Source organism: Podarcis cretensis, assembly GCF_951804945.1.
Source record: "Podarcis cretensis genome assembly, chromosome: 8".
Classification (NCBI taxonomy): Eukaryota; Metazoa; Chordata; class Lepidosauria; order Squamata; family Lacertidae; genus Podarcis; species Podarcis cretensis.
The window spans coordinates 6,266,218-6,294,108 of record NC_137177.1 but is presented as its reverse complement, the minus strand read 5'-3'; the positions used below and the strand labels follow the sequence as shown (position 1 = coordinate 6,294,108).

Here is a 27,891-nt window from a genome sequence, read left to right as displayed (position 1 = left end):
GTAAAAACAACCCAATGGCAGGGCCAAACAGGCAGCTGGCTACTGGTGTGGTTCCCCTTTCTGCTTTTGGCTTTAAATGGCAGTAAAACTGCGGGAGCTGCTTCTTTTTCCAATGCTCCCACCCAAGAAGATTGGAAATATGAGTTAACGGACTATGCTGAAATGTTCAACTAATTGGAAACCTTAGAAATTAAGAAGATAACAAGTTTAAAAAGAAATTAGGAGCGTTTATTGCATATTTATAAAAGCAATGTACAGTGGTACCTCGGGTTACAGATGCTTCAGGTTACAGACGCTTCAGGTTACAGACTCAGCTAACCCAGAAATAGTACCTCAGGTTAAGAACTTTGCTTCAGGATGAGAACAGAAATCGTGCAGCGGCGGTGCAGTGGCAGCTGGAGGCCCCATTAGCTAAAGTGGTGCTTCAGGTTAGGAACAGTTTCGGGTTAAGCACGGACCTCCAGAATGAATTAAGTTCTTAACCCAAGGTACCACTGTACATACATTGGCAGGATTTCAGGGAACACTTGTGATTTTATGAAGAAAGTATAAAATGGGAAGTTAAGAGAGTTAAGAAGTAATATGGACATACATAAAATAAAATATTGTAAAGGAACCAGGGGTGGGAGTAGAGGGAAGTCCTCAGGATCTAAGAAATCCCATTTTTTGGATTTTTTTGTGATTCAGTATATAGATTTAATATGTTAAGTTTTTTTCTGTTAAAAGACTGATTTTTGTCTGTGAAAACTAATAAAAATATTGGGAGGGGGGGAATGGCAGCAAAACTCATGCAGCCAACTGGACCTGAACGCTTTCCTTTCAGCCAGTGTCCTTTCTAAGGACAGCTCTGCACCATGAATTTTAAAGAGCACATCAAATGCATATTTAAAAGAAATGATTGCCCTGCCTCAAAGAATCCTGGGAACTGTAGTTCCCCCCTCACAGAGCTATAGTTCCTATAACCCAGGCATAGGCAAACTCGGCCCTCCAGGTGTTTTGGGACTACAATTCCCATCATCCCTGACCACTGGTCCTGTTAGCTAGGGATTATGGGAGTTGCAGGCCAAAAACATCTGGAGGGCCGAGTTTGCCTAGGCCTGCTATAACCTGTAGCAAACTACAGTTCCCAGAATTCCTTGGAGAAAGCCATATGCTGTTAATGTGCCTCAGAAGTGCTTTAAATGTACGATGTGGCCACAGACTCGACCCTTTCCGCCCATAAGCGTGGGTCAAAAAGTTGCTTAGAAGAATGCCGACTGGCTATAAAACAGCAAATAAGGCAGATGGTGTGCGCTTTTTAAAGGGGCATGTCGCGTTTTGCAGGCTGTGTTGTGTTCTGAGGCGTTGCAGTTTGACCTGCACATTATATTTCCACGGGAGTTCCAGGCTTGGGTGTGTGTGTTTGACATTGCCACAGCTCTCCGCTGTAGCTCTGCAGCACTGGGTAAAGTTTGTTGACGTCTTGGGTTGCTTAGCTTGAATACGGCAGGAACATTTTGGGTGACCTAATTGGAGAGAGAGGGTATTGCAGAATTATCTACGTGCATTTCACGAGTGCATTTGTCACCGAACGATTCCGAGATTGCATTGCATGCGTTTGTGCCAAGCAGTGACATTCTCGACATTTTTGGTCCCTGCCCCACAATTTCTTCTGCGCCGTGTTGTCGGCCGGCGTTGGGTTGAAATTAAGCCGCCTGCCTGCCTGCCTACCACCACCTCTTGTCTGTTCTGTCCTTTGTGATACATTGGGCGGGTGCTGCTATGATCTGGAGTCGTGTTTTGCTGCTCTGCGACCCTGATGGGTGCAGGAGGGCCCTCTCAGAGGTGCCTGTTCCCGCTTTACTCCACCCCCTTCCACGCAGAGTGAAGGAAGAGGTTCAAATCCGGCCACTCCAACCACTTCCTTTTCTGCAAATTAAAGTTTGCTGCAGAAACAGGCTCTGCATGCCTTGGTGGGGGGGAGGAGGGGGGAAGAGACACCCTCCTCTCCCCCATTTGACAGAGGAAAGCATCAAGAGGCTGATAATGTCTAAGATTTCTGTCTAAAGCACCTAGCTGCCGCATCACACTGTTGCCTCATGTCAAGTTTGTGGTCAACCAAGACTCCTAGATCCTTTTCCTTTTAACTGTGGACTGCTCAACGCTGCCCTGTGCCAGGCAGTGGGGAGGCTGGTTCATGGGTTGCCCCACCAACCTCATTCTGCTTCCATAGCCAGCTCTGCTGCCCTCTCACCCCCCCCCCCACACACACCCCGGCACACCTAACTTCTTCCTTACAAACAGTTCAGGTTGCAAAGCCTCCCAGCTTCCTTAAGTCTCAGCGCTGCCCTTGCAAACTCAGCAGGAAGAAGATAGGATGAAAAATTAGAATGAAGGCGACGTTCACATTAACAAAGTGTACAGTGATACCTCGGGTTAAGTGCTTAATTCGTTCCGGAGGTCCGTTCTCAACCTGAAACTGTTCTTAACCTGAAGCACCACTTTAGCTAATGGGGCCTTCTGCTGCTGCCGCGCCACCAGAGCCCGATTTCTGTTCTTATCCTGAAGCAAAGTCCTTAACCTGAAGCCCTATTTCTGGCTTAGTGGAGTGTGTAACCTGAAGCGTATGTAACCCGAGGTACCACTGTAGTTTGGTGCAGGAAACAGGACATGCGCGACTCCAGCGTTGTGACCCTCTACTACTACTACTAATAATAAAATTTATTTATACCCCGCCCTCCCTGGCCAAGACCAGGCTCAGGGCGGCTAACCCCAAATATAAAAACCATTGATTGAAATACAGCTTAAAAAACAAGATTAAAATACAACATGAAAACATTAAAATGCAGCCTCATTTCAGCGGAAACTCAATCAAAAACTTTTTGGGGGATAAAAACGTCAAGTCTTCACCAAGGCTAACTATCCAGACTGGTCCTACATGGGTCAGAAAAAAGCCAGGGAAGACCCCAAATAGGAGTTCCATCACAGGAGGGGAAAGGAAAAAAGAAAGAGGTACTACTACAACAACAAAGGTGGCCGCCACGACTGTAACAACTACCGTGCCCGGAGACAGGCAGTTCGTGCATCCGTAGCAGTGGCCAGAAGAGGAAGGACCGCTGGGAGGAGTGCAGAGAGAATAAACACCATAGTACATCTGCAACGTGGGACGTGGGTGGCGCTGTGGGTTAAACCACAGAGCCTAGGACTTGCCAATCAGAAGGTCGGCGGTTCGAATCCCCACGATGGGGTGAGCTCCCGTTGCTCGGTCCCTTCTCCTGCCAACCTAGCAGTTCAAAAGCACGTCAAAGTGCAAGTAAATAGGTACCACTCTGGTAGGACGGTAAACAGCGTTTCCGTGCGCTGCTCTGGTTAGCCAGAAGCGGCTTAGTCATGCTGGCCACATGACCCGGAAACTGTACGCCGGCTCCCTCGGCCAGTAAAGCGAGATGAGCGCCGCAACCCCAGTGTCGGTCATGACTAGACCTAATGGTCAGCGGTCCCTTTACCTTTACATCTGCACAAACGGATGCCTTCCTCTGCCCCAGCTGCAATAAGACATGTCTCTCCTATATTGGTCTCTGCAGCTTTCCAACAGTTTGACTCCACTCCCAAAGGTGCATTCCTCCACTGTCTCCCCGAGACAGACAGATGCCAACAGTAATGTCAGGAGACCACACACATGCCCCTTCCAGAGCCATGATTCGCAGAGTGGTCGAACAACCCCCTGTACCTGAGAAACTCTGGGAATTATAGTTCTTCTGAGGGGAGAATAGGGGTTCCCTAACAGCTGTCAACAGCCTGAACAAACTACAGTTCCCAGGATCCTCTGGAGGACGCCATGACTATGTAAAGTGGTATGATAGCGCTTTGAATGTGTAGTGCAGCTGGCAGCGAAGGATGTTCAACTTTTACAGTGGTACCTCGGGTTACAGGCGCCTCAGGTTACATATGCTTCAGGTTACAGACTCCCCTAACCCAGAAATAGTACCTGGGGTTATTTTTTATTTTATTTTTTGTGTGATCCACAAATGTTTATTTTTAATGAAAAAATACTGAAAAGTGTGCCACAGTGTCCATAGCTCCTTTTGAATAGTACAAAGATATGTCATTTGAGGAATAAAGTCTTAACGCTGTAGAAAAAAAATGTGTCTCTTTAAATTATGCCCCCCACAAACAAAAACAAAAAAACGGGGGGAAAACAGTAGAAAAGTAACGCTTTTTACACACCGGAGTGAAACAAAACGGTTAGTCAGAGGTAATAGGGGTTAAGAACTTTGCTTCAGGATGAGAACAGAAATCACACGGCAGTGGTGCAGCAGCGGGAGGCCCCATTAGCTAAAGTGGTACCTCAGGTTAAGAACAGTTTCAGGTTAAGAATGGACCTCCGGAACAAATTAAGTTCTTAAGCCGAGGTACCTCTGTATAATCACTCGTTCTTCTTACTTACCCCAGCCTCCTCCTCCTCCCCACCCCACTGCCTTGTCTCCCTTGTCTCTGTATCTGGATTTCAACCCCCTCGGGGCAGGGACCTGCCATCTCAACCTTTGGGAAGAGGTGTTAAATATACAGCAGGTGTATGTTTAGAGGGCAATTCTGGGCTGCATCAAAAGGAGTATAGCATCTAGATCAAGGGAAGTAATAGTGCCACTGTATTCTGCTCTGGTCAGACCTCACCTGGAGTGCTGTGTCCAGTTCTGGGCACCACAGTTCAAGAAGGACACTGACAAACTGGAACGTGTCCAGAGGAGGGCAACCAAAATGGTCAAAGGCCTGGAAACGATGCCTTATGAGGAACGGCTAAGGGAGCTGGGCATGTTTAGCCTGGAGAAGAGGAGGTTAAGGGGTGATATGATAGCCATGTTCAAATATATAAAAGGATGTCACATAGAGGAGGGACAAAGGTTGTTTTCTGCTGCTCCAGAGAAGCGGACACGGAGCAATGGATCCAAACTACAAGAAAGAAGATTCCACCTAAACATTAGGAAGAACTTCCTGACAGTAAGAGCTGTTCGACAGTGGAATTTGCTGCCAAGGAGTGTGGTGGAGTCTCCTTCTTTGGAGGTCCTTAAGCAGAGGCTTGACAACCATATGTCAGGAGTGCTCTGATGGTGTTTCCTGCTTGGCAGGGGGTTGGACTCGATGGCCCTTGTGGTCTCTTCCAACTCTATGATTCTATGATTCAGTGCCCACGTTCGCTGCCTTCTCATCTTCCAATGGGTTCTGACAGACTCCTTCCCCAACAGACGGTGTTCAAGAATTACGATCCTGAGCAGCGGGGTTACATCTCAGAGGAGGATTTCGAGATCATCTCCACGAGTTTCCCCTTCTCCTTCTATGGGCTGGAAAGAGAGCGGTAAGTGAACAGGATTTCAGGGGGAGAAGACTCTTTATGGATGTGACAACAGCTGCCCGAATGCTGTTAGCCCAGAGATAAATGGAATAAATAAATGAAAAATGAAAAGCCCAGCGGATCATTCAGATCAGATCCCAATCTCGCAAAGCCGTGCAGGGCTGGCAGGGTGGCGTGAGGCAGCGCCCCCTTAAAAAATGTGCCTGGGGCCATTGCCTTGGCAGCCCCCCCCATGCCACGCCCCTGTAAAGCTGTGGTTCTCAAAGGGTTTGTCATGCCACCCTGGTGTGGCAGGAGAAGATGGCAAGTGTGATGGTAAAATTCAAGGACAATCAAAGAAACATCTAAACCAGGGGTCAACAAACTTTTTCAGCAGGGGGCCGGTCCACTGTCCCTCAGACCTTGTGGGGGGGCCGGACTATATTTTTTGGGGTGAAATGAACAAATTCCCAAGCCCGACAAATAACCCTGAGATGCATTTTAAATAAAAGCACACATTCTACTCATGTAAAAACACCAGGCAGGCCCCACAAATAACCCAGAGATGCATTTTAAATAAAAGGACACATTCTACTCTTGTAAAAACATGCTGATTCCCAGACCGTCCGCAGGCCGGATTTAGAAGGCGATTGGGCCGGATCCGGCCCCCAGACCTTAGTTTGCCTACCCATGGACTATGCTGATTTGAAAGCTCAGGAACCAAGAAGACAAAAGCTTTATTCATTTTTTTGAAATCGTTTTATTTGATTTTACCAATACAAAGTTATTAAAAAAACCCAAATATATATCCATATACAGAGATTTCTCCGAATCTCAGGACTCCCCCCGCCCCTCCATGGAGTCCCATTTTAAACATTTAAAACTTTAAACAAGAAAAAAATATAATTTATTTAAGAGACCACTGAAGGAGATGAAAACATTAGCAGGATTCTAATTTCACTTGTAATTTAACAAAGACTATGGAAAATATGCATGGATATAAAATATTGATTATGGAATAATATGTTGTAAATGTTCACAATAGGACCCACGGAGGAGATGAGGGGGAAAGTCTCGAGATTCAGAATAATCTCTATATATGGATATATATTTGGATTGTTATAAATTTTTACTTGTAAACCCAAATAAAAAACATTTGTAAACCACGTGCTCATAGAAAATATCACAAGGTGGTTGGCAACTTGGAAACGCAACACCGTAATAGAAGCAGTAGGAACATCAGGCCCATCCTCTCTGGTTGACAGAGAAATTCAGCTCCGAAAGGCCTGAACAACAGAATTTCCAGGAGGCATCTGAAAGTGAGTAAGGGTGACCTCAATCGGCAAGGAGCGTCTCCACCCCCATCGTTCTGTCCAGACACTGAGGGCCTTCTTGAGGTTCCCTCACTGTGAGAAGCCAAGTTATAGGGAACCAGGCAGAGGGCCTTCTCGGTGGTGGCGCCCGCCCTGTGGAATGCCCTCCCATCAGATGTCAGAGAGAAGAACAACTACCAAACCTTTAGAAGACATCTAAAGGCAGCTCTGTTTAGGGAAGCTTTTAATGTTTAATAGATTATTGTATTTTAATATTCTGTTGGAAGCCGCCCAGAGTGGCTGGGGAAACCCAGCCAGATGGGTGGAGTATAAATAATAAATTATTATTATTATTATTAGGAGTTCCACAGGGCAAGTGCTGCTGCATTAAAGGCTCAGTCCCTGGTAAAGGGCAGCTGAGGTTCAGGGGTGTGTGAACTGACCCAAAGCGCCCCATCAGAATGCATACCCCCAACTTAAGGTTTATTTAAGTGCCAGGTGAGGCAGGAATTCACTAGGCACCGATGACCCAAGTGAGGAAGGCCAAAGCCTCACACTGTGTGACTGTTTTTCCTTTCTCCTCCTCAACTGCAGGGAAGGTGCCTGGAGCCGGGAAGAGCTGTCTGAGTATTTAATGAGGGCCTGTGCCATTTTCTCCAAACTAGGCCTCGGGTTCCTGCACAACTTCCAAGAAGCCACCTTTAAGAAGCCCTCCTTTTGTGACAGCTGCAATGGCTTTGTGAGCTTAATTTATTTAAAATGGATTTATACCCCACCCTTCCTTCCCCACGTAGCCCAGAGCAGCAGACGCGCTGAAAGCATAAAATCGCAAAAACCTTCAGGCAAAGTATTCTAAAGCCAATTGCAATTAATAATATCTAACAGTAGCTGCCACCGAAAACACCCTAAAAGCAGTCAACAGCTGAGAACATTCCTCCATCCAAGGTTCTCGGGGTTGTCAGTATCCTTTGGCCAACAAATGCCAATCTAATTTCTCCTGCAGGTTAATAACGGTGGAAGCAGGCATAGCTCACTAGGGAAGGCGTTCCGCAACTGGGGGAGGGGGGGCGGCTAGGTGACACTGACATATGAGAGTGCTGGAGGTGAAATAGTTAAACAGGTTACCCAATAAGAACCCAGGGGGTGGAGTCAGAGGGACTATAAAACCAGCTCTGGAAGGGGCGAAAGGGGAGTTCGTTGGGAGTTGGGTGGTTGGTTGGAGTGGGAGTGAATTGGGATAGAGTCTGTGGGTAGGTTGAGTGAGTAAAGGTAAAGGGACCCCTGACCATTAGGTCCAGTCGCGAATGACTCTGGGGTTGCGGCGCTCATCTCGCTTTATTGGCTGAGGGACCCTGCGTACAGCTTCCGGGTCAGGTGGCCAGCATGACTAAGCCACTTCTGGCGAACCAGAACAGCGCACGGAAACACCGTTTACCTTCCTGCTGGAGTGGTACCTATTTATCTACATGCACTTTGACGTGCTTTTGACCTGCTAGGTTGGCAGGAGCAGGGACCGAGCAACGGGAGCTCACCCCGTCGCAGGGATTCGAACTGCCGACCTTCTGATTGGCAAGCCCAAGGCTCTGTGGTTTAACCCACAGCGCCACCCGTGTCCCAGGTAGAGTTAGTGTAGTGATATAACTTGAGTCAGGAACAGTTAGGGGCTAGGAAGACAAGTAAATATCTGAGAGGAGTGAGAGCAGGTAGCGGAAGTTATAGGTCTGGATAGGCACCCCATGAATGTAATTGACCGATACTGTTTATGAAACCACACGCTTGTTAAACTGCAATAAATAAACAGAAGTTTATGTTCCAATTTAACCCTGACTGGACTCAGCATTGTACCAGGTAGGGCCTGGGTGGCGGCAGCGAGAAATAAAGTGGTGGCACAGGGATCAATAGACGGCGAAACGTCCAGGGACCCTGTGTGATCGCCACAGCCACCACTGAAAAGGCCCTGCTACGGGTCTGCGCCCCTTGGCCAGCCCCTGGTGGTGGCAGCACCAATACATGTCACTCATCCCCACCCCCTCAAAAAAAAAAAAAAAAAGAAAACCCCCCAGCCACCCAAATAGTCCCTATTACTGGCAGAAATAGTAGCTGCTGAGCTGAGCTGCCAAACGGGAGAATCTGCTTTTCTTTTATAGTTAGTAATAGTGCAAATGATGGGTTGGCATGCCTAGTGGTTGCAGTTATCAGCAACAGGTGGGATGGAGACTGAAACAGCTAGAGAAGTAGGAGAGACTGTAGACAAGCTCCCTTCAGAACAGCCTTCCAGATATTTTGGGCTATTTTTATTTATCTCACCTTTTTCTCCAAGGAGCTTAAAGTGCCATGCATGGTTCTCCCCCTCCTCCTCGTTTAATCCCCACAACAACCCTGTCACTCAGGGAGCTTCATGGCCAGGTGTGGATTTGAACCCCAGGCTCTAGTCTGACATGCTACCCAACACTAGCTCTTGAGTATGCCAAGTTGGAGAAGGCTGCTGCAGATGAACCAGCTTGTTTTGCAGCCTCTCTCCTGCAGCCATGAGGTCTAGAAGCTTGCTAAGTTTAAAAACCCCAAAATTGAAATTCCCAGAACTCTGCCACCACTTTTGAAGCGGGCAATAAAGCTGCGGTCCCTGGAACAGGTTAGAGCAAGTCCCCCACCTCTCATCCACCTATGTTGCCTTTGCAAAGAAGTGGTGTCTAGTTCAACTTAACACGTCTGTTGTTGTTGTTTTGTTCTTCTGTTCTAGCTCTGGGGAGTCTCGAAGCAAGGATACAGATGTCGGGGTAAGCACGCCCCCTAGTGGGCACTAAAGGAGAGGGGATCCTATTAACCAGGGGTCAGCAAACTTTTTCAGCAGGGGACCAGTCCACCATCCTTCAGACCTTGTGGGGGGCCGGACTATATTTTTTGGGGGGGAAATGAACGAATTCCTATGCCCCACAAATAACCCAGAGATGCATTTTAAATAAAAGGACACATTCTACTCATGTAAAAACACGCTGATTCCTGGACCGTCCGTGGGCTGGATTCAGAAGGCGATTGGGCTGGATCTGGGCCTGCCCATGCTATTAACATTCCCATCGCTGATGATGGTCTCTTTTCTCCTGCAGACTGTGGGATGATCTGTCACAAGCAATGCAAGGACCAAGTGGAGGTGGAGTGCCAGCGGCGTTTCCATTCCTGCAGCTCCGAAAGCACCCTCTCTCGGACTGCCACACCGGCTGCCACCTATCACCCTAGCTCGGGTAAGGGGGTGCCCAGACTGGGCTGGCTAACTGGACCAGCTCCAGTGATGCACAGTGGCAAGGAGGCTATTCGCTTCCCAGCCTTGCGATCCGTGGTACGGCTTCTATAGAAGAGTAGGGACGCAGAGCAAATTCCACTTGACACCATAAACTGTGGTTTGAAGCACCAGTTCAAAACCAGCACGAGAAAGTACAGGTTTTGCTCACAAAGGTCATCCGTTTCATGGCTGCATGGGGATTTGAACCCAAGTCTCCCAGGTCCTAGCCCATCACTGTAGAACTACTGCACCACACTGCTTGCAGGAACAAATCTCTTAGATACGATGGCCATGTTTCTAACCACACTTCCCTTATTCCACACGGCAGGCTCGGAGGAAGAAGCTTTCCTCTTCCCGCCGAGACGAGAGCACAGCAAAAGCCCCAACCTGGTGCAGTCGAGCCCAGTGGGCAGGCGGCGAATGAAACATGCCAGCACCCAGACAGACGCAGACAGTCCACAGGAGCCACGGGGACACAGCAAGAGTCTAAAGCAGCTTCTGGAAGAGCTGAAGGAGGTGGAGAAGGTGAGGGTTTTCAGGAGGGCAGGATTCCACATCTGGGACTTCTGTGGAACAATAATGGGAAGCTACTTATGACGCGGGTGGCGCTGTGGGTTAAACCACAGAGCCTAGGACTTGCCGATCAGAAGGTCGGCAGTTCGAATCCCCGCGATGGGGTGAGCTCCCATTGCTCGGTCCCTGCTCCTGCCAACCTAGCAGTTTGAAAGCACGTCAAAGTGCAAGTAGATAAATAGGTACCACTCCGGCGGGAAGGTAAACGGCGTTTCCGTGCGCTGCTCTGGTTCGCCAGAAGTGGCTTAGTCATGCTGGCCACATGACCCGGAAGCTGTACGCCGGCTCTCTCTGCCAATAAAGTGAGATGAGCACCGCAACCCCAGAGTCGTCCGTGACTGGACCTAACGGTCAGGGGTCCCTTTACCTTTACTTTGGTCTGGACAGGCCCAAAGTTGCTGGGGGAACAGGCAACCCCCACTTTAAGCTGGAAGCATCTTGCTCTCCTTTGCAGGAACGGGACAGGCTGCTGCTGGTCAACCAGAGCCTTCAGAGCTGCAACTCCCAGCTGGAGGCTGAGAACAGCTGGCTGCTGAAGGCAGATTCGTCGAGCCTGCCCCCCTTCTCCTGCTGGAAGGCCTTGGCTGCCTACAACTCGCACCTGCCTCCCAAGCCCAACTGAGCCAAGGGCACAGGAACAGTGAGCAACAGGCAGGAAAGTGGAACCTCTCAAGGAAAGGAACAGAGAGAAGGGACAAGGCGCTCAACGGTAGAGAATATGGCTGGAAATGGATGCTGCTGCCCTGAAGCCACTGCCATTCCTTGCCAATAATACAGAGATGGCTGAACAAGCAGCTGGACTCAAGCTAAGGGGCTTCCTTTGTTCCTAATAAAAGGACTATTTCTTGAACGGAGGCTCCACCAGATAGCTTACTTCTTTTTTTGGTGCTGCTGCAGATGCAGGTTTTGGGTTCTGCTGCTATTAGCCACAATGGCCCTGTTCCACCTCCACTGTCCGAGGCAGCAGAAGGCCAGCTGCTGGGGCATCGGAAATGGGGAGAGTGCTGCTGCACTTGGTTGGCCTCCGTGAGAGCAGGGTGCTGGACGAGGAGGGCCACTGGACTGCTTCAGCAGAGCTCTTCTTAGCTGAAGAGTCCCGGATGGCTCAAGGACCTAAGCAGCTCTTTGGCTTGTGTGCATGTGGTGGCTTGCCAACAGCTCTCTGCAACAAGCTATATTTAACTATTGAGCGAGTGCGTAAACAGGGACCCTGCCTTGCTAGCTGGGGAGAAGTGGGTGACCTTCTGGTTGGGCTTCCAATGTCAAGAGTAGAGACTGGGAGAAAGGAATCCTTAGAAGGTGGAAATTGGGGGTTCGGCAGCAGGTAAAGTGGGATGAGAGGCAAAGCAGAAGTGCCTACTGACTGCGACCTCTTCCACTGACCCCCTTCGGCCTTGCTTTCAAAAAACCCCCTGAATCTTTTATTCACTTTCCTAACCCTCTGTTCAAGGGACGCGGGTGGCGCTGTGGGTTAAACCACAGAGTCTAGGACTTGCTGATCAGAAGGTCGGCAGTTCGAATCCCCACGACGGGATGAGCTCCCGTTGTTCGGTCCCTGCTCCTGCCCACCTAGCAGTTCAAAAGCACGTCAAAGTGCAAGTAGATAAATAGGTACCGCTCCGGCGAGAAGGTAAACGGTGTTTCCGTGCGCTGCTCTGGTTCGCCAGAAGTGGCTTAGCCATGCTGGCCACATGACCCAGAAGCTGTACGCCGGCTCCTTCGGCCAATAAAGCGAAATGAGCACTGCAACCCTAGAGTCGATCACGACTGGACCTAATGGTCAGGGGTCCCTTTACCTTTAACCCTCTGTTCATTTGGGGAATGTGGGGTGGAATACATTTGTTGCTGGGAGTAGATGCAATGCGTCATACTGAATACAGGAATTATATTCTTTAAATCTAACTGTCTCCCCATAAAGATCACTTTCAGCTATACCCCGCCCACAAGCTTTGTGTAACCGCTCCCCCTTTTTGGGCAGGGGGAAGGAATGCGATTTCCCCTTAAAAGAAAAAGATTTAAAAATGTCCTTCTAATGGCAAACTGTCCCTGACTTTTAAAGTATTCTGCTCTCTTAACCCTCCTGGCACAATAATAAAAAAAGAGAGAGGTAGAAGATGACAACTAGAGTTTTTAAAACACACACATGCTCCCTTGCACAATGAGTTTGAATGACAAGGAAAATGTTTAATGTCTTAGTGTTACACTAAACCCAGCCTGACAATTTTCAATCCTGTCCCTTCAGAACAATGACAAAAATTAACTTGCAACATTCAAACAAAACCCCATACTCACTGGCTGTTGCAATTGAGCCACCCTGTAGATCAGCCTTTCTCAACCTGTGGGTCCCCAGATGTCATTGGACTACAACTCCCATCATCCCTAGCTAGCAAGGCCAAAGCTCAGGGATGATGGGAGTTGTAGTCCAACAACATCTGGGGACCCACAGGTTGAGAACCGCTGCATAATCCAGAGGAGGAAAAAGTACAAAGAAGTTTGGGTTTGTGCTTAAAAATCCCAAAATAATATATTCCCTCTTCCTACATTGTCCGATTAAATCTAACGGGACATTTCTAAAGCTGGATTTCTCATAAATGCTGCTCACCCAGCCCAAAAGGCAAGGTTGCTTCCTACCCACATTTGGCATCTAAAGCCCAAAAAGAAACCTTGAGAAATCCAGACGTTTGCCAGCACCTCTTGTTCCTTCATCCTTGCAAGCTGTGTATTAAACTAGATCAGGGACGGGGAACATTGGCCCCCCAAGTCCCTTCACACCTGATCACTGGCCCCACTAACTGGGGGTGCTGGGAGATGAAGTCCAATGACATCTGAAGGAACCACAGACTCGCCATCTCTGCTCGAAAGGCGCAATTCATCTGGCACTGAGCTATAATATGGACAACACAAACGTCTGTGTCCAACAACTTTAAAGCAAGTAAAGGGCGGGGGGGGGGGAGAAGGGGGGAGAGATGTCTGATGTTAGCACACATGCCCCTGCCCACTGTCTCAGGTTCAACGTAATGGGCACCTTTCTTGTAAACTGCATTTCCTCGCATTCTAGGGAAAAGCAACACTGAAACCACTGGGCTTTGGGTCTGTATCCACCGCTCATCCGTGCTGCGGTTAACTTCCTGAAGCCTCTTCCCTGCCCTAAAGTTAAGGGTAGTTTTGACTATACCCTACGCCGGAGGAGGTCAGGATCCAGCTCCTTGCTATTTTTTCTTCTTCCTGCTCCGCTTGCCCCCTCGCTGGTGGCCGCCTCCTCCTTCTCGCCTCTTCTCCCACGTGGGCATAGGGGGTTCGATCTCATTCGGACGCCCACCGCGATCCGGGACGTCACCAACCATCAGCACCTGAGAGGGAGGAAGAAATGGACGCGAGAGTTAACAGGAAGTGCTGTTACTAATGATCGCCATCATCCATTTATTTAACACCTTCTAAACTACCGGTGCAAGGCAATTTATGCATAAGATAAACAGAGGCTAGAAGTACATTTTAAACAAGGGGGGGGGGAGAGAATAAGAAGCTGATGTTTCTAAACACTAAGGGATAAAGGTAAAGGTACCCCTGCCCGTACGGGCCAGTCTTGACAGACTCTGGGGTTGTGCGCCCATCTCACTCAAGAGGCCAGGGGCCAGCGCTGTCCGGAGACACTTCCGGGTCACGTGGCCAGCGTGACATCGCTGCTCTGGCGAGCCAGAGCCGCACACGGAAACGCCGTTTACCTTCCCGCTGGTAAGCGGTCCCTATTTATCTACTTGCACCCGGAGGTGCTTTCGAACTGCTAGGTTGGCAGGCGCTGGGACCGAGCAGCGGGAGCGCACCCCGCCACAGGGATTCGAACCGCCGACCTTTCGATCGGCAAGCCCTAGGCGCTGAGGCTTTAACCCACAGCGCCACCTGCGTCCCTAATAGAGAACATAGGTAACCAATATTGGATAAAAATTGGAGGACTATACAACAAAATCTCTAAAGTCCAAGAGATTGGAAACATGATTTTAGAAGAGCCAATAGAGGAACTATTCAAACAAATGGAAAAAAGAAACAAGGAATGATAGGTAAAATCTGTAAGAGAATAAGAAACAGACAACCCAACTTATTCAAAAGATGTGAAGAACAAGTTAGCGAATCAACGGCTGAAAGGATAATGAAAGGAATAGATGAGATTAAAGTAAGCAAATTTAGAGAGCTGGAATTAAAATTCTTTCTAAAATGGTACAGAACTCTGGCCCAGCTAGCTAATATGGTAGCAGGATTGAATTATAATGGTTGGCACAGTAAACAAGCCAAGGGAGGGTTTTCCCATATGTACTGGGAATGCCCAGAGGTAAAGGAATTCTGGAATAAAATCCTAAAGGTTATTAATGAAATTTTTAAAGTGAAGCTTTCAATAGGCTTTGATTTCATGACAATGGGTATACTTGGGAACACGGCTATAGAGAAAGGTGACCAGTTTACCTTCAAAGCTATGATATTAGCGGGAAAGGCAACGATAGCTTTAGGTTGGAAAGACAGAGAAAAATGGACAGCAGAGGCATGGAATAGTTATTTGTCTGAACTTATTCAGTCGGACATTGTCACAGGAAACAACGCGGAAGGTCAAGTCCTCCACGATAAGGAACAGATGGAACCCCTATCTTCAATGGATAAAAACTACTGGCACAAAAGACATTCGGTGGAAACTAAAGAGGCCATGCCTGTGGCTGAGGATAATTGTTTCAACCCTTCCAATGGATTGGGGGGGGAGGGAGGGGAAGAAAAAAATTGTACGGGAAATTTAAAATTGGAAGGAGATAATATAATGTATGCTGGGACGCAAGTGACGCTGTGGGTTAAACCACAGAGCCTAGGACTTGCTGATCAGAAGGTCGGCGGTTCAAATCCCCGTGACAGGGTGAGCTCCCGTTGCTCGGTCCCTGCTCCTGCAGTTCGAAAGCACATCAAATGCAAGTAGATAAATAGGTACCACTCCGGCGGGAAGGTAAATGGCGTTTCCATGTGCTGTTCTGGTTTGCCAGAAGCGGCTTAGTCCTGCTGGCCACATGACCCGGAAGCTGTACGCCGGCTCCCTCGGCCAATAAAGCGAGATGAGCGCCACAACCCCAGAGTCGGCCACGACTGGACCTAATGGTCAGGGGTCCCTTTACCTTTTAATATAATGTATGTAAAAATCCTGAACTCGAATAAAACTTCAAAAGAAGAAGAAGAAGCTGATGCTTGTGGTAAAGACCCGTTTATCAAAAAGCTGTTGGAACCTGTTGTATCTCGACAGGAAGTGACATAGAACTTCCTGTTCGCTCCCTCCCTCTATCAATGACTGGTGCTCTGGCATTTTATTTCTGGGGTGGAGAAATTGCCAACCAGCAAACATAAGGGATAAAAAACAGGGAGGCTGCGCAGGTACAGCTCAGGTCAGTTTGATTCATTTATTCAAGTCATCATGTCTCAGCCTTGCTGAGCACCCGTGCACAACTGCGCAGGACTGCTATAGGGCTTTCCTGTACCCCGTACAGGGGAGCAGCACCCCTCTCCAGGCCTGTACCTTGTTGACAGGGCAGCTTGTCTTGTTCCGCGAAGCTCCGCTGCTGGTCTTCACGATGCGGGAGAAGTCCTCTCGCGCTGCCAGGAGGTGAGGAACGGAGACCTGGGACTCCTCCACCAAAGATTGCCGCAAAGGTTTGAAGGCCTCTGACATAGCTCCGCTGCGGTCCTAAGTTGCGGGGGGCAAAATTTGAGGGAAGAAGCCCATTTTTCATTCAATCCCTGCTCCCCAAAGTCTATTCAGGGTGGGTCAATGATGCTGAACTATTATTAAAACTATTATTTATATGTTATTTCTTTTATTTATATCCTGCCTTCCCCCACCATGCAGGACCCAGGTTGGCCCACAGCATAAATTAAAACAAATACGACTTAAAAAGCGCAAAATATAATTATTATTTTTTTAAAAAATATCATTTATTAAAATTTACACACCGCTTGGTTGCAAAGAAACAACCAGCTCAAAGCAGGTGGCGAAAAGATAAAACTGTAGAACTGTCAATAGGGAACATCAGCATCATTTAAGGCTTTCATAAAGTTGAAATAACCACAGACACTAAACACAGATTAAAACTCGCACCAGCTTTCTAAATGTCTGGGTAGGCTCATCCAAACAAAAAGGTTGTTAGCAGGCGCTGGAAAAAAGAGAGTACAGTGAAAGTGTCTGCCTGGTGTCAATTGGCAGAGAGTTCCAAAGGGCACGTGCTGCCACGCTAAAACATCAAGGGGGATTATGTGGCTCCTGTATCAGGGCCAGTTCCATCAACTGAAGCTGTCAAGTGGGCGTAAATGGAGTAAGGAAGCCTCACAGATAAACTGGTCCCAAGTTGCTAGGTTGGAGCAAGCTTTCCCCCAGCTCTCGAACCAATGGCTTGCAAGTAACAAGGAAGAAGATTCCAAACTCTTGGGAATCCCAAACATTGGGAAGGACTTTCTGGAGGCGAAAGCTATACAGCAGCGGAACGGACTCCCTCGGGATTGGAAGGCCATACATCACGGGTGTCTGAGTTGAGATTCCTGCACTGCAGGGGGTTAGACTAGAAGACCCTTGGTTGTCCCTTTGAACCCTACGATTCTACGGATCATATTCACCTGGTGCTATACCAGCTGCACTGGCTCCAGGTGGAGTACAGGATCAGGTTCAAGGTGCTGGTTTTAACCTTTAAAGCCCTATACGGCCTAGGACCCTCGTACCTATGGGACCGCCTCTCCTGGTATGTCCCACGGAGGACCTTATGGTCTTCAAATAAAAGCATCTTGGAGGTCCCGGGCCACAGGGAGGTTAGGCTGGCCTCGACCAGAGCCAGGGCTTTTTCAGCTGTGGCCCCGATCTGGTGGAACGCTCTGTCGCAAGAGACTAGGGCCCTGCGGGACTTGACATCTTTCCGCAGGGCCTGCAAGACAGAGCTGTTCCACCAGGCCTTTGGCCAAGGCACGGTCTGACCCCCTCTCTCCTTCTGTAATGTTCAGAGAAATCTAGCCCAATGGTTGCCATGACTTAAATTAATTTGATTCTGAACTGATTTTAGAATGTATTTCAATTAGCTGACTGTGATTTTATGTAAACTCTGCTATTTTTACTGTTGTTAGCCGCACTGAGCCCGGCTTTGGCTGGGGAGGGCAGGATATAAATAAAATATTACTATTATTATGACTATTATGTACTAATCGTAACACCGGGGACATGGGTGGCGCTGTGGGTTAAACCACAGAGCCTAGGACTTGCCGATCAGAAGGTCGGCGGTTTGAATCCCCGTGACGGGGTGAGCTCCCGTTGCTCGGTCCCAGCTCCTGCCAACCTAGCAGTTTGAAAGCACCTCAAAGTGCAAGTAGATAAATAGGTACCACTCTGGCGGGAAGGTAAACAGCGTTTCCATTCGCTGCTCTGGTTCACCAGAAGCGGCTTAATCCTGCTGGCCACATGACCCGGAAGCTGTACGCCGGCTCCCTCGGCCAGTAAAGCGTGATGAGCGCCGCAACCCCAGAGTCGTCCGCGACTGGACCTAATGGTCAGGGGTCCCTTTACCTTTAATCGTAACACCAGCAAGTCTACCCTATTCTTGAAAACCACCACACACCAACACGTTCAACCCTTTAAAAGCACATGCCCCCCTCTTGTCCAGCTCACTCACCTTTGCCCTCTCGGACCAATGGAAAGACTCGACGGTGACGTCGAGACGAGTAGCCATCATGCGTCGGCGGCACTGATACTCCGTGCACAGCAAGTCCCGTATGCCCTCCAGCGCCCCCTAGTGTTTTCATTTGGGAGAGGGGCAAGAGGAAGCGGGAGACATAAGCCGTTTGCTATCCTTCCAGCCGCCACGGAACCACCCTCAACAACCCTGCGTTGGCCAGGGACACGTCTGGAGGACAACGCAACCCGACCGAAGGGGCAAGTATCCATGCAGTGGGGAGTTTGTTGCCAATGCCACTGGCCTGTCCCTACCCATTCCTCGGAGGTCAGCGTGGCCTTTAGGAGTGGCGCCATCTGCTGGTGCTCAGGGGGTAGTGAAGAAAGCACCTCCGAAATCTAAGGAGGAGACCACAAGTTTAGCTGTCGAGGGGGGAGAGAAAGAAGCAGACTATTTGCATATTGGGGTGCAGCCAAAGCAGCGGGGGGGGGGAGCTTCTATTCCTTTAACTGCCCTGAACAGCCCGCTCTGCTTCCAACATTCAGCAAGACAGCTAGAATTAAGCTGCAGGGAGCATTAAAGACCAGCAGCTTTAGCACCTCCGACACCTTTGGTGCATGCGCAAGTCAAATGCGTCCCCACCTTGGCTTCTATGTCAGCCATGGCTTGATGGACTGGGCAGCCTAAATCCAGGTCCGCCATTCCCAGGGCTTGGCAGATGAGTTGGAGCTCGTTCAATGCTTCGCCAGATCGGTCTTCTTTTTCCGGTGGCGAACGGGGCGTCTTCCGAGCCAGCAGCCGGGCGGCCAGGAGTTCTGAGCTCAAAAAATCTTGCCGGGGAAGGAGAAAGAGCTGGATTCAGTTCCCCTTCCTAAATTTATATCCCATAAACCTTGGGGACCTAAGCGCTTCTATGGTGATTTAGAAAAAAATGGGGGTTGGGAATTAAGTAATTTTTTTTAATTTGCTTTTTATTTATTTGTTAACATTCTTATATTACATCGGTAAACGTAATATTACATTACAGGACGTACTATAATATAATTAGGTAAAATATTATTCTTATTTATTAAATTTATTAGTCCCTTTTTTGCCATGGCAACTCAAAAGCAACTTGCAAAAAAAAAAACCCACACATAAAAACACCCTAATGGAAACATCCCACCCACTCTAAAACGCCATTGTTAAAAGCCAAAGGCCTGTTTAAAAATGAATGTTTTCCGACGCCTGAAGATGTGCAACAATGGTGCCAGAAGCGCCTCGCAAGCCACCACTGAAAAGGCTCATTCTTGTGTTCCCGCCCTTTGGACCTCCCAGTGATTTTTTTTTTAATTAAAATGAGCTAATACACACCCGTACGACTCACTGATTCCCAGACCCTTTCTAGGAGCAGACGTTCTTAGCCAAGCGTTTTCTGAGCCCACCTGCACAGAATGAGCCGAGGAATAAGCCCCTTCCTGCCTAGACTTACACAGGAGCTGGAGGCACCTGTCCGGGGTGCTAAGCCTGGCTGTGACGTCCCCTGAAGTCAGTGAGGAGTAGGGACAATGCAGCTCCCCAAGGAGGCCGCTCACTTCAATCTGGAAAGTCTCGGCATCCTCAGGACCTGAAAGGACACAATGCCGCTTGGGGATAGAAATCTAAAACATCAGCTCAATGAGGAGTGGATAATAAATAATAATAATAATAATAAATTTTATTTATACCCTGCCCTCCCCAGCCAAGACCAGGCTCAGGGCGGCTAACAACCAATAATAAAAACAAGATTAAAATACAACATTAAAACATTAAGATGCAGCCTCTTTACAGGAGGAGAAAGGGGGAAAAAAAGAGGGAGAGGGAATCAAATTGATTCTAAGCCAAAGGCCAGGCAGAACAACTCTGTCTTACAGGCCCTGCGGAAAGAAATCAGATCCCACAGGGCCCTGGTCTCATGAGACAGAGCATTCCACCAGGCTGGGGCCAGTGTTGAAAAGGCCCTGGCTCTGGTAGAGGCTAATCTGACTTCCTTAGGGCCCGGGACCACTAGGGTGCTGCTATTTATGGACCTTAAGGTCCTTCGTGGGGCATACCGGGAGAGGCGGTCCCATAGGTACGAGGGTCCTAGGCCATGAAGGGCTTTAAAGGTCAAAACCAGCACCTTAAATCTGACCCTGTACTCTACCAGGAGCCAGTGCAGCTGGAAAAGCACTGGGTGCATATGCTCTCATGGCAGAGACCCCGTGAGGAGCCTCGCCGCAGCATTCTGCACCCGCTGGAGTTTCTGGGACAGCTTCAAGGGCAGCCCCACGTAGAGCGAATTACAGTAGTCAAGCCTGGAGATGACCGTCGCATGGATCACTGTGGCCAGGTCGGGGCGGGAAAGGTAAGGGACCAACTGCTTGATGCGGCGAAGGTGGGAAAATGTCGCCTTGGCTGTTGCTGTAACCTGCGCCTCCATGGAAAGGGAGGCGTCAAGGATTACACCCAAACTCGTAATGGAAGGCAATGACACTAATTGGGCCCCCGCAAGAGAAGGGAGTTGGTCCCTCATCCCCATACCATCCCGACCCAGCCAGATGAAAGGGTTGCCCTCGGTACTAGCCAATACGACCATCCCTACAGGCATTCTCTGCCCCCCCCCAACCTCCCTCTCCAGTTCAGGTATGCTAGAAGCTCCCTTGATGATCTTAACGCTTTTCATTGAAGTGATGGGCTGGAGCAACGGGACCTTGCAGCAAGCAGTTCCATGGGTTAACCACCCAGAAGCCAGCTAATGAAACCCCGCAGACGCTGGGCTATGTTACATTTGCTTCTCAGATGTTATCAGCCCAGTGGGGGATTCCTTGTGGGGCCCTAGGCTGACTCACACACCCCTCACCCCCTTAATTCCTTTAGCTCTTGCCGAAGAAAATACCGTATTTTTCGCTCTATAACACGCACCAGACCATAACACGCACCTAGTTTTTAGAGGAGGAAAACAAGAAAAAAAATATTCTAAACGAAATAGTGGATATATGCTTTTTGTGGTTCATGCTGTGGCCACAGACATGTGATCTGACAGTGAGTTTGGAGTAGCCCAATGCAAAAATCCTGAGGATCCATGTGAATCCATGCTTTGTAACCACAGAGGAGGGAAGGAAGGGGAACCATGGATCCTCTGCTCACGACCGCAGCAGATCCCCACCACCACCCGCAGGCATTTGCTCCATAACACACACAGACATTTCCCCTTACTTTCTAGGAGGAAAAAAGTGAGTGTTATGGTGCAAAAAGTACGGTATTTGCTGCATTCATCTCTCCCCACAAAGGCAGGTTACCTACCACGAGTGGGATTCACATCCTCTTCGAGCGGGCAAAGGCTGCGGAGCTCAGAAACCAGCCAAGAGCAAAGAGCTGTGAACTCGGGGCTGGAGACGCCAGCTTCAGCTACCCGAGCAAAGCCATCCATCGACAGGCACCTGGGTGCAAGAGAGAAATTAATAATAATAATTTATAATTTTATTTTATTTATAACCCGCCCTCCCCAGCCAAGACCGGGCTCAGGACGGCTAACACCAGGTATAAAAACAATAGATTGGAATACAACTTAAAAACAAGATTAAAATACAACATTAAAATAAAGCCTCATTTCAGTAGGAACTCAAATAAAAAACTTTTTTGGGGATGAAAACGTCAAGGCTTCACCAAGGCCAACCATCCAGACTGGTACCACGTGGGCCAGAAAAAAAGCCAGGGAAGTTCCCAAATAGGGGTTCCATCACAGAAGGAGAAAGGGAAAAGGAAAGAGGAGGAGGAAAGAAAGGAGATTTTATTTACACGTTTGGTTCCCCCCCCCCTTCTTCCTATACTGTATAAATAAAATGTAAGGCTGTCATCACGCAGCTCCCATTGGAGAATTGGTAGCGCCACATCACAACCCTGGGATTTGCACGAAGCCATGGGAGGGGACGGGGAAAAGAGAGAAGGCAGGTTGTAAAAGGGTGGTTTTAAACAACAGCATAGAGTTGAAGAAAGCAGAGATAGAAGGACACAGAGGAGCTGTGAGGATATGGGGCGGGGCTTGAGGGTGCTGTCAGGGGGCGGGGATTGGCAGGCAATGTGCACAGGGGCAGCAGCCCCTAGTACTGAACCCACCCTTCCTCTAAACCAGGGGTCTGCAACCCGCGGCTCTGGAGCCGCATGTGGCTCTTTTACACCTTTGCCGCGGCTCCGGGGCGGATACTAGCGAGGGGAGGAGGCGCATTGTGCGCCCCAACACTCCCCACTGTGGCGGGCGCTGTACTGGCTGTGACGTCGCATGGGGGCGGTGTGTGCATTAGTCACGCACCGTCCCGACGTCACCTTCCCGCCCGCCCACTACATTGTAAGGGGCATGTACGCTGGTCACTGCATTGAAAGGGGGCATGTATGCTGGTCACTGTTTTGAAGGGGAGTGAAGAACACACACACACAAAAAGGTAACTTCTTAATTTAACGTTTATTTCTATGAGGAGGAGTAATTCTGAGGGGTCAAACAAAGAAATAATAAAAAAGTGACAAAAAAGTTATTCTTATAATGACGAGTTTTGTGGCTCCCAGTTTTTTTTTCTTCGGAAACGGGTCCAAGTGGCTCTTTTTGTCTTAAAGGTTGCAGACCCCTGCTCTAAACCAACCTGGTGTGCCCTCCAAGTGTTTTGCACGATAAATGGCACCAGGTCAGGGAAGGTTGCTGCAAGCAACGGCAATTTCTGCATTGGCAGAAAGGCTGTATACAAGTGACCCATAGAATCATAGAGTTGGAAGAGACCACAAGGGCCATCGAGTCCAACCCCCTGCCAAGCAGGAAACACCATCAGAGCACTCCTGACATATGGTTGTCAAGCCTCTGCTTAAAGACCTCCAAAGAAGGAGACTCCACCACACTCCTTGGCAGCAAATTCCACTGTCAAACAGCTCTTACTGTCAGGAAGTTCTTCCTAATGTTTAGGTGGAATCTTTTTTCTTGTAGTTTGGAACCATTGCTCCGTGTCCGCTTCTCTGGAGCAGCAGAAAACAACCTTTCTCCCTCCTCTATGTGACATCCTTTTATATATTTGAACATGGCTATCATATCACCCCTTAACCTCCTCTTCTCCAGGCTAAACATGCCCAGCTCCCTTAGCCGTTCCTCATAAGGCATCGTTTCCAGGCCTTTGACCATTTTGGTTGCCCTCCTCTGGACACGTTCCAGTTTGTCAGTGTCCTTCTTGAACTGTGGTGCCCAGAACTGGACACAGTACTCCAGGTGAGGTCTGACCAGAGCAGAATACAGTGGCACTATTACTTCCCTTGATCTAGATGCTATACTCCTATTGATGCAGCCCAGAATTGCATTGGCTTTTTTAGCTGCCGCGTCACACTGTTGGCTCATGTCAAGTTTGTGGTCAACCAAGACTCCTAGATCCTTTTCACATGTACTGCTCTCAAGCCAGGTGTCACCCATCTTGTATTTGTGCCTCTCATTTTTTTTGCCCAAGTGCAATACTTGCCCAAGTGCAAATCTGTATATGTTCCTAAAAGGCCTCTTAATTTGAAGAGACCCAACAACCAGACCACCACGTTCCTCTCCCTGATCCTCTCACAGCTGCACCCAAGTAATACACCATTTCTGCACATCGGAAGGGGTCAAACACAGGTTTTCCGGAACAGGGAATGCAAATCCCAGCAGGGCTGAGCCCCCAAAACTTCCCACTTTGGAAATTAAATAATGGACACATTACGTGGGGAGCGATTGCGTTGGAGGACACGTCAGTGTGTCTGGCTGCTAATCATCTACTGCTGATTTGAGCAATATGTGAACATGGCAATATGCTAATGTTGCAACTCCATAGTGCTGGGATAGGGACCCACTGGCCTGCAGGTGGAATGTGGCCCTCGAGGGCTCTCTAACCGGCCCTCAGGCTGCCCCCCCCCCCACAAGACCTGCTCCATATCCTCCTTGACTGCTTTTTCCTGGTTGGAGTGGGTCTCTGAATTATGATAACTTGCCTGGATAGCAAACAGTTTGGGTGTGTCTGGAATGTAGCCACCTGGGTAAAGGTGAGAGCCGCACCCATCTACCTGCACAGCCTTTGCCTCCTGCCCTGCCCAAGACTGGCACACAGTCCGTGGAAGGCTGCCCATAAAAGAAGGCAGCCCTCAGGTCAACACACCCGCAACACAACTACTGTCCTTAACCAATAACAGAAATAGGTGGGGGGGGGGGGAGATGGAGATGGAGAAAAGGAAGGAAGGAAGGAAGACACTGTTTTGACTTCTTACATTTGGTGCGTAGACACTAAAACCAGCTTCAGGTTCCGGAAAACAGGCTCACAGGGAGCCTTGCTCCTTGTACAGTGGTGCCTCGCAAGACGAAAAGAATCCGTTCCGCAATTCTCTTCGTCTAGCGGTTTTTTCGTCTTGCGAAGCAAGCCCATTGACGGCTTAGCGGACTAGCGCTATTAGCGGCTTTTAGCGGCTTATCAGCTTAGCGGATAAGCGGCTTAACGGCTTAGAAAAAGGGGGGGAAGGGGAAAAAAGTCGGAAAAACTCGCAAGACGTTTTCGTCTTGCGAAGCAAGCCCATAGGGAAATTCGTTTTGCGAAGCGCCTCCAAAACGGAAAACCCTTTCGTCTAGCGGGTTTTTCGTCTTGCGAGGCATTCGTCTTTCGGGGCACCACTGTATTCCTGAATGGCCTTAGCAGCTGACGACACAGAAAACAGGCAAACCGGGTTCACCAACTATACACAGCTTCACTGGCTGACACGCAGAGAATGACCTTTTCCCTCTCTCTGATCTCTCCCAGTGCCAAATTCTGGCTGCAAGCTCCTAGCGGCAGGGACCGTTCTTCTTTTGCTGTAAAGCAGTCACCCCTCCCTCGCCCCCTTCCCTCAGCTGCCACCCCAAGCACCGGCCTGGCCAGTGATTGGTGGGCCTGGAGGCAAAAAGTTGGGACTCTTTCCTCCATTCCAGCCATGCAAATATCAGAGGCGGGAAGTGGGGCAAAGCTGGTGAGGGGGTGTGGCTGAGGAGGGGAGAGCCCCAGGACCTCTCTCTCTAGGCGTGCCCTCAAAACTAGAAGCACAGAATTGTAGGGCTGAGATAGGGACCCCGGGGTCATCTAGTCCAACCCCTGCAATGCGAAATATAAAAATAAAATAAATTAAATTGCCCAGTAGCACCTTAGAGACCAGCTAAGTTTGTTCTAGGTACAGTGGTACCTCAGGTTAAAAACGCTTCACGTTACAGGCGCTTCAGGTTACAGACTCCGCTAACCCAGAAATAGTACCTCAGGTACTTTGCTTCAGGATGAGAATAGGAAGAACGGCAGCAGCGGGAGGCTCCGTTAGCTAAAGTGGTGCTTCAGGTTAAGAATGGACCTCCGGAACGAATTAAGTTCTTAACCCGAGGTACTACTGTACAAGCTTTCGCGTGCATGCACACTTCTTCAGATATACCAAGAACAAACTTGGTTGGTCTCTAAGGTGCTACTGTACAATTTATTTTATATATATATATACATATATATACATATATACACATATATATACACATATATACATATATATACACATATATATACATATATGAGGTTGAATCCTGACAAGACAGAAGTACTGTTTTTGGGGGACAGGAGGCGAGCAGGTGTGAAGGACTCCCTGGTCCTGAATGGGGTAATTGTGCCCCTGAAGGACCAGGTGCGCAGCCTGGGAGTCATTCTGGACTCACAGCTGTCCATGGAGGCGCAGGTCAATTCTGTGTCCAGGGCAGCTGTCGACCAGCCCCATCTGGTACGCAGGCTGAGACCCTACCTGCCCGCGGACTGTCTCGCCAGAGTGGTGCATGCTCTGGTTATCTCCCGCTTGGACTACTGCAATGCGCTCTACGTGGGGCTACCTTTGAAGGTGACCCAGAAACTGCAAGTAATCCAGAATGAGGCAGTGAGACTGGTGACTGGGAGCGGCCGCCGAGACCATATAACACCGGTCTTGAAAGACCTACATTGGCTCCCAGTACGTTTCTGAGCACAATTCAAAGTGTTGGTGCTGACCTTTAAAGCCCTAAACGGCCTCGGTCCAGTATACCTGAAGGAGCGTCTCCACCCCCATTGTTCTGCCCGGACACTGTGATATTTTACTGTATTTTTGGTTTCTATGGAAGCCGCCCAGAGTGGCTGGGGAGGCCCAGCCAGATGGGCGGGGTATAAATAATGACACAACCTTGATGGCAGAAAGTGAGGAGGAATTAAAGAACCTTTTATTGAGGGTGAAAGAGGAGAGTGCAAAATATGGTCTGAAGCTCAACATCAAAAAAACGAAGATCATGGCTACTGGTCCCATCACCTCCTGGCAAATAGAAGGGGAAGAAATGGAGGCAGTGAGAGATTTTACTTTCTTGGGCTCCATGATCACTGCAGATGGTGACAGCAGCCACGAAATTAAAAGACGCCTGCTTCTTGGGAGAAGGGCAATGACAGGCCTAGACAGCATCTTGAGAAGTAGAGACATCACCTTGCCAACAAAGGTCCGTATAGTTAAAGCTATGGTTTTCCCAGTAGTGATGTATGGAAGTGAGAGCTGGACCATAAAGAAGGCTGATCGCCGAAGAATTGATGCTTTTGAATTCTGGTGCTGGAGGAGACTCTTGAGAGTCCCATGGACTGCAAGAAGATCAAACCTCTCCATTCTGAAGGAAATCAGCCCTGAGTGCTCACTGGAAGGACAGATTGTGAAGCTGAGGCTCCAGTACTTTGGCCACCTCATGAGAAGAGAAGACTCCCTGGAGAAGACCCTGATGTTGGGAAAGATGGAGGGCACAAGGAGAAGGGGAAGACAGAGGACAAGATGGTTGGGCAGTGTTCTCGAAGCTACCAGCATGAGTTTGCCCAAACTGCGGGAGGCAGTGGAAGACAGGAGTGCCTGGCGTGCTCTGGTCCAGGGGATCACGAAGAGTCGGACACGACTAAACGACTAAACAACAACAATATATATATATATATACATATATATATATATATACATACATATATATATATATATATATATATATATATATCGACTGCGTCAGACCAACGCGGCTACCTACCTGAATCTAAGGTAAAGGTAAAGGTACCCCTGCCCGTAGGGGCCAGTCTTGACAGACTCTGGGGTTGTGCGCCCATCTCACTTAAGAGGCCGAGGGCCAGCGCTGTCCGCAGACACTTCCGGGTCACGTGGCCAGCGTGACATCGCTGCTCTGGCCAGAGCCAGAGCCGCACACGGAAACGCCGTTTACCTTCCCGCTGGTAAGCGGTCCCTATTTATCTACTTGCACCCGGAGGTGCTTTCGAACTGCTAGGTTGGCAGGCGCTGGGACCGAGCAGCGGGAGCGCACCCCGCCGCAGGGATTCGAACCGCCGACCTTTCGATCGGCAAGCCCTAGGCGCTGAGGCTTTAACCCACAGCGCCACCTGCGTCCCACTACCTGAATCTAGAACCCTGCAATACAAGATTCTTTTGCCCAACTTGGACTCGAACCCAGGACCCTGAAAATTAAGAAACTCCTGCTCTATCGCCGGAGCTCTCCCTCTTTCCCCTCCCCGAAACCCTTTCCTACCCCACCCGCCTCTGCGGCTGCCCCAATGCCTCTCCCCCCCTCCCCCTCCTCGTGGGCCCCCCAACCTCTTTCCGCCCCCGAACCTCCTACCCTCGCGCCGCGTCTCCGTCCATGCCTCCGCTGGAACCGACCTGCCACCTCGCGCACGCGCAGATCCGAAGCCCGGCGAGCTCTTC

General features: G+C 49.2%; 2 protein-coding genes across 6 annotated transcripts in view; one reads left to right on the top strand and one right to left on the bottom strand.

The window, feature by feature from the left end:
- The window catches only part of RASGRP4 (RAS guanyl releasing protein 4), a 45,183-nt gene extending 33,858 nt beyond the window's left edge, over nt 1–11,325 (top strand). For both annotated transcript variants that reach the window (XM_079985424.1, XM_079985425.1), the window contains exons 12-17: nt 5,223–5,332; nt 7,216–7,360; nt 9,362–9,398; nt 9,726–9,860; nt 10,227–10,423; nt 10,926–11,325. In XM_079985424.1, coding sequence (XP_079841550.1) covers nt 5,223–5,332; nt 7,216–7,360; nt 9,362–9,398; nt 9,726–9,860; nt 10,227–10,423; nt 10,926–11,093 — 792 coding nt within the window. In that variant the 3' untranslated portion in view covers nt 11,094–11,325. The remainder of the gene's footprint in view (nt 1–5,222; nt 5,333–7,215; nt 7,361–9,361; nt 9,399–9,725; nt 9,861–10,226; nt 10,424–10,925) is intronic.
- On the bottom strand, nt 7–27,891 carry FAM98C (family with sequence similarity 98 member C). 4 transcript variants are annotated; one of them, XM_079985700.1, is made up of 9 exons: nt 27,806–27,891; nt 21,445–21,581; nt 19,613–19,747; nt 18,784–18,971; nt 18,456–18,539; nt 18,142–18,258; nt 16,011–16,178; nt 13,647–13,821; nt 7–1,505 (listed from the first exon to the last, which is right to left on the bottom strand). In XM_079985700.1, exons 1-8 carry the CDS (start codon nt 27,826–27,828, stop codon nt 13,681–13,683), a joined length of 993 nt encoding a protein of 330 aa, XP_079841826.1. In that variant the 5' UTR covers nt 27,829–27,891; the 3' UTR covers nt 7–1,505; nt 13,647–13,680. The 4 variants fall into 4 exon arrangements, 2 of the variants coding, with proteins under 2 accessions (XP_079841826.1, XP_079841825.1); XR_013841329.1 differs by lacking the exon at nt 7–1,505 and adding an exon at nt 12,635–12,807 and having other exon boundaries at nt 12,927–13,821; XR_013841330.1 differs by lacking the exon at nt 7–1,505 and adding an exon at nt 12,635–12,785 and having other exon boundaries at nt 12,927–13,821.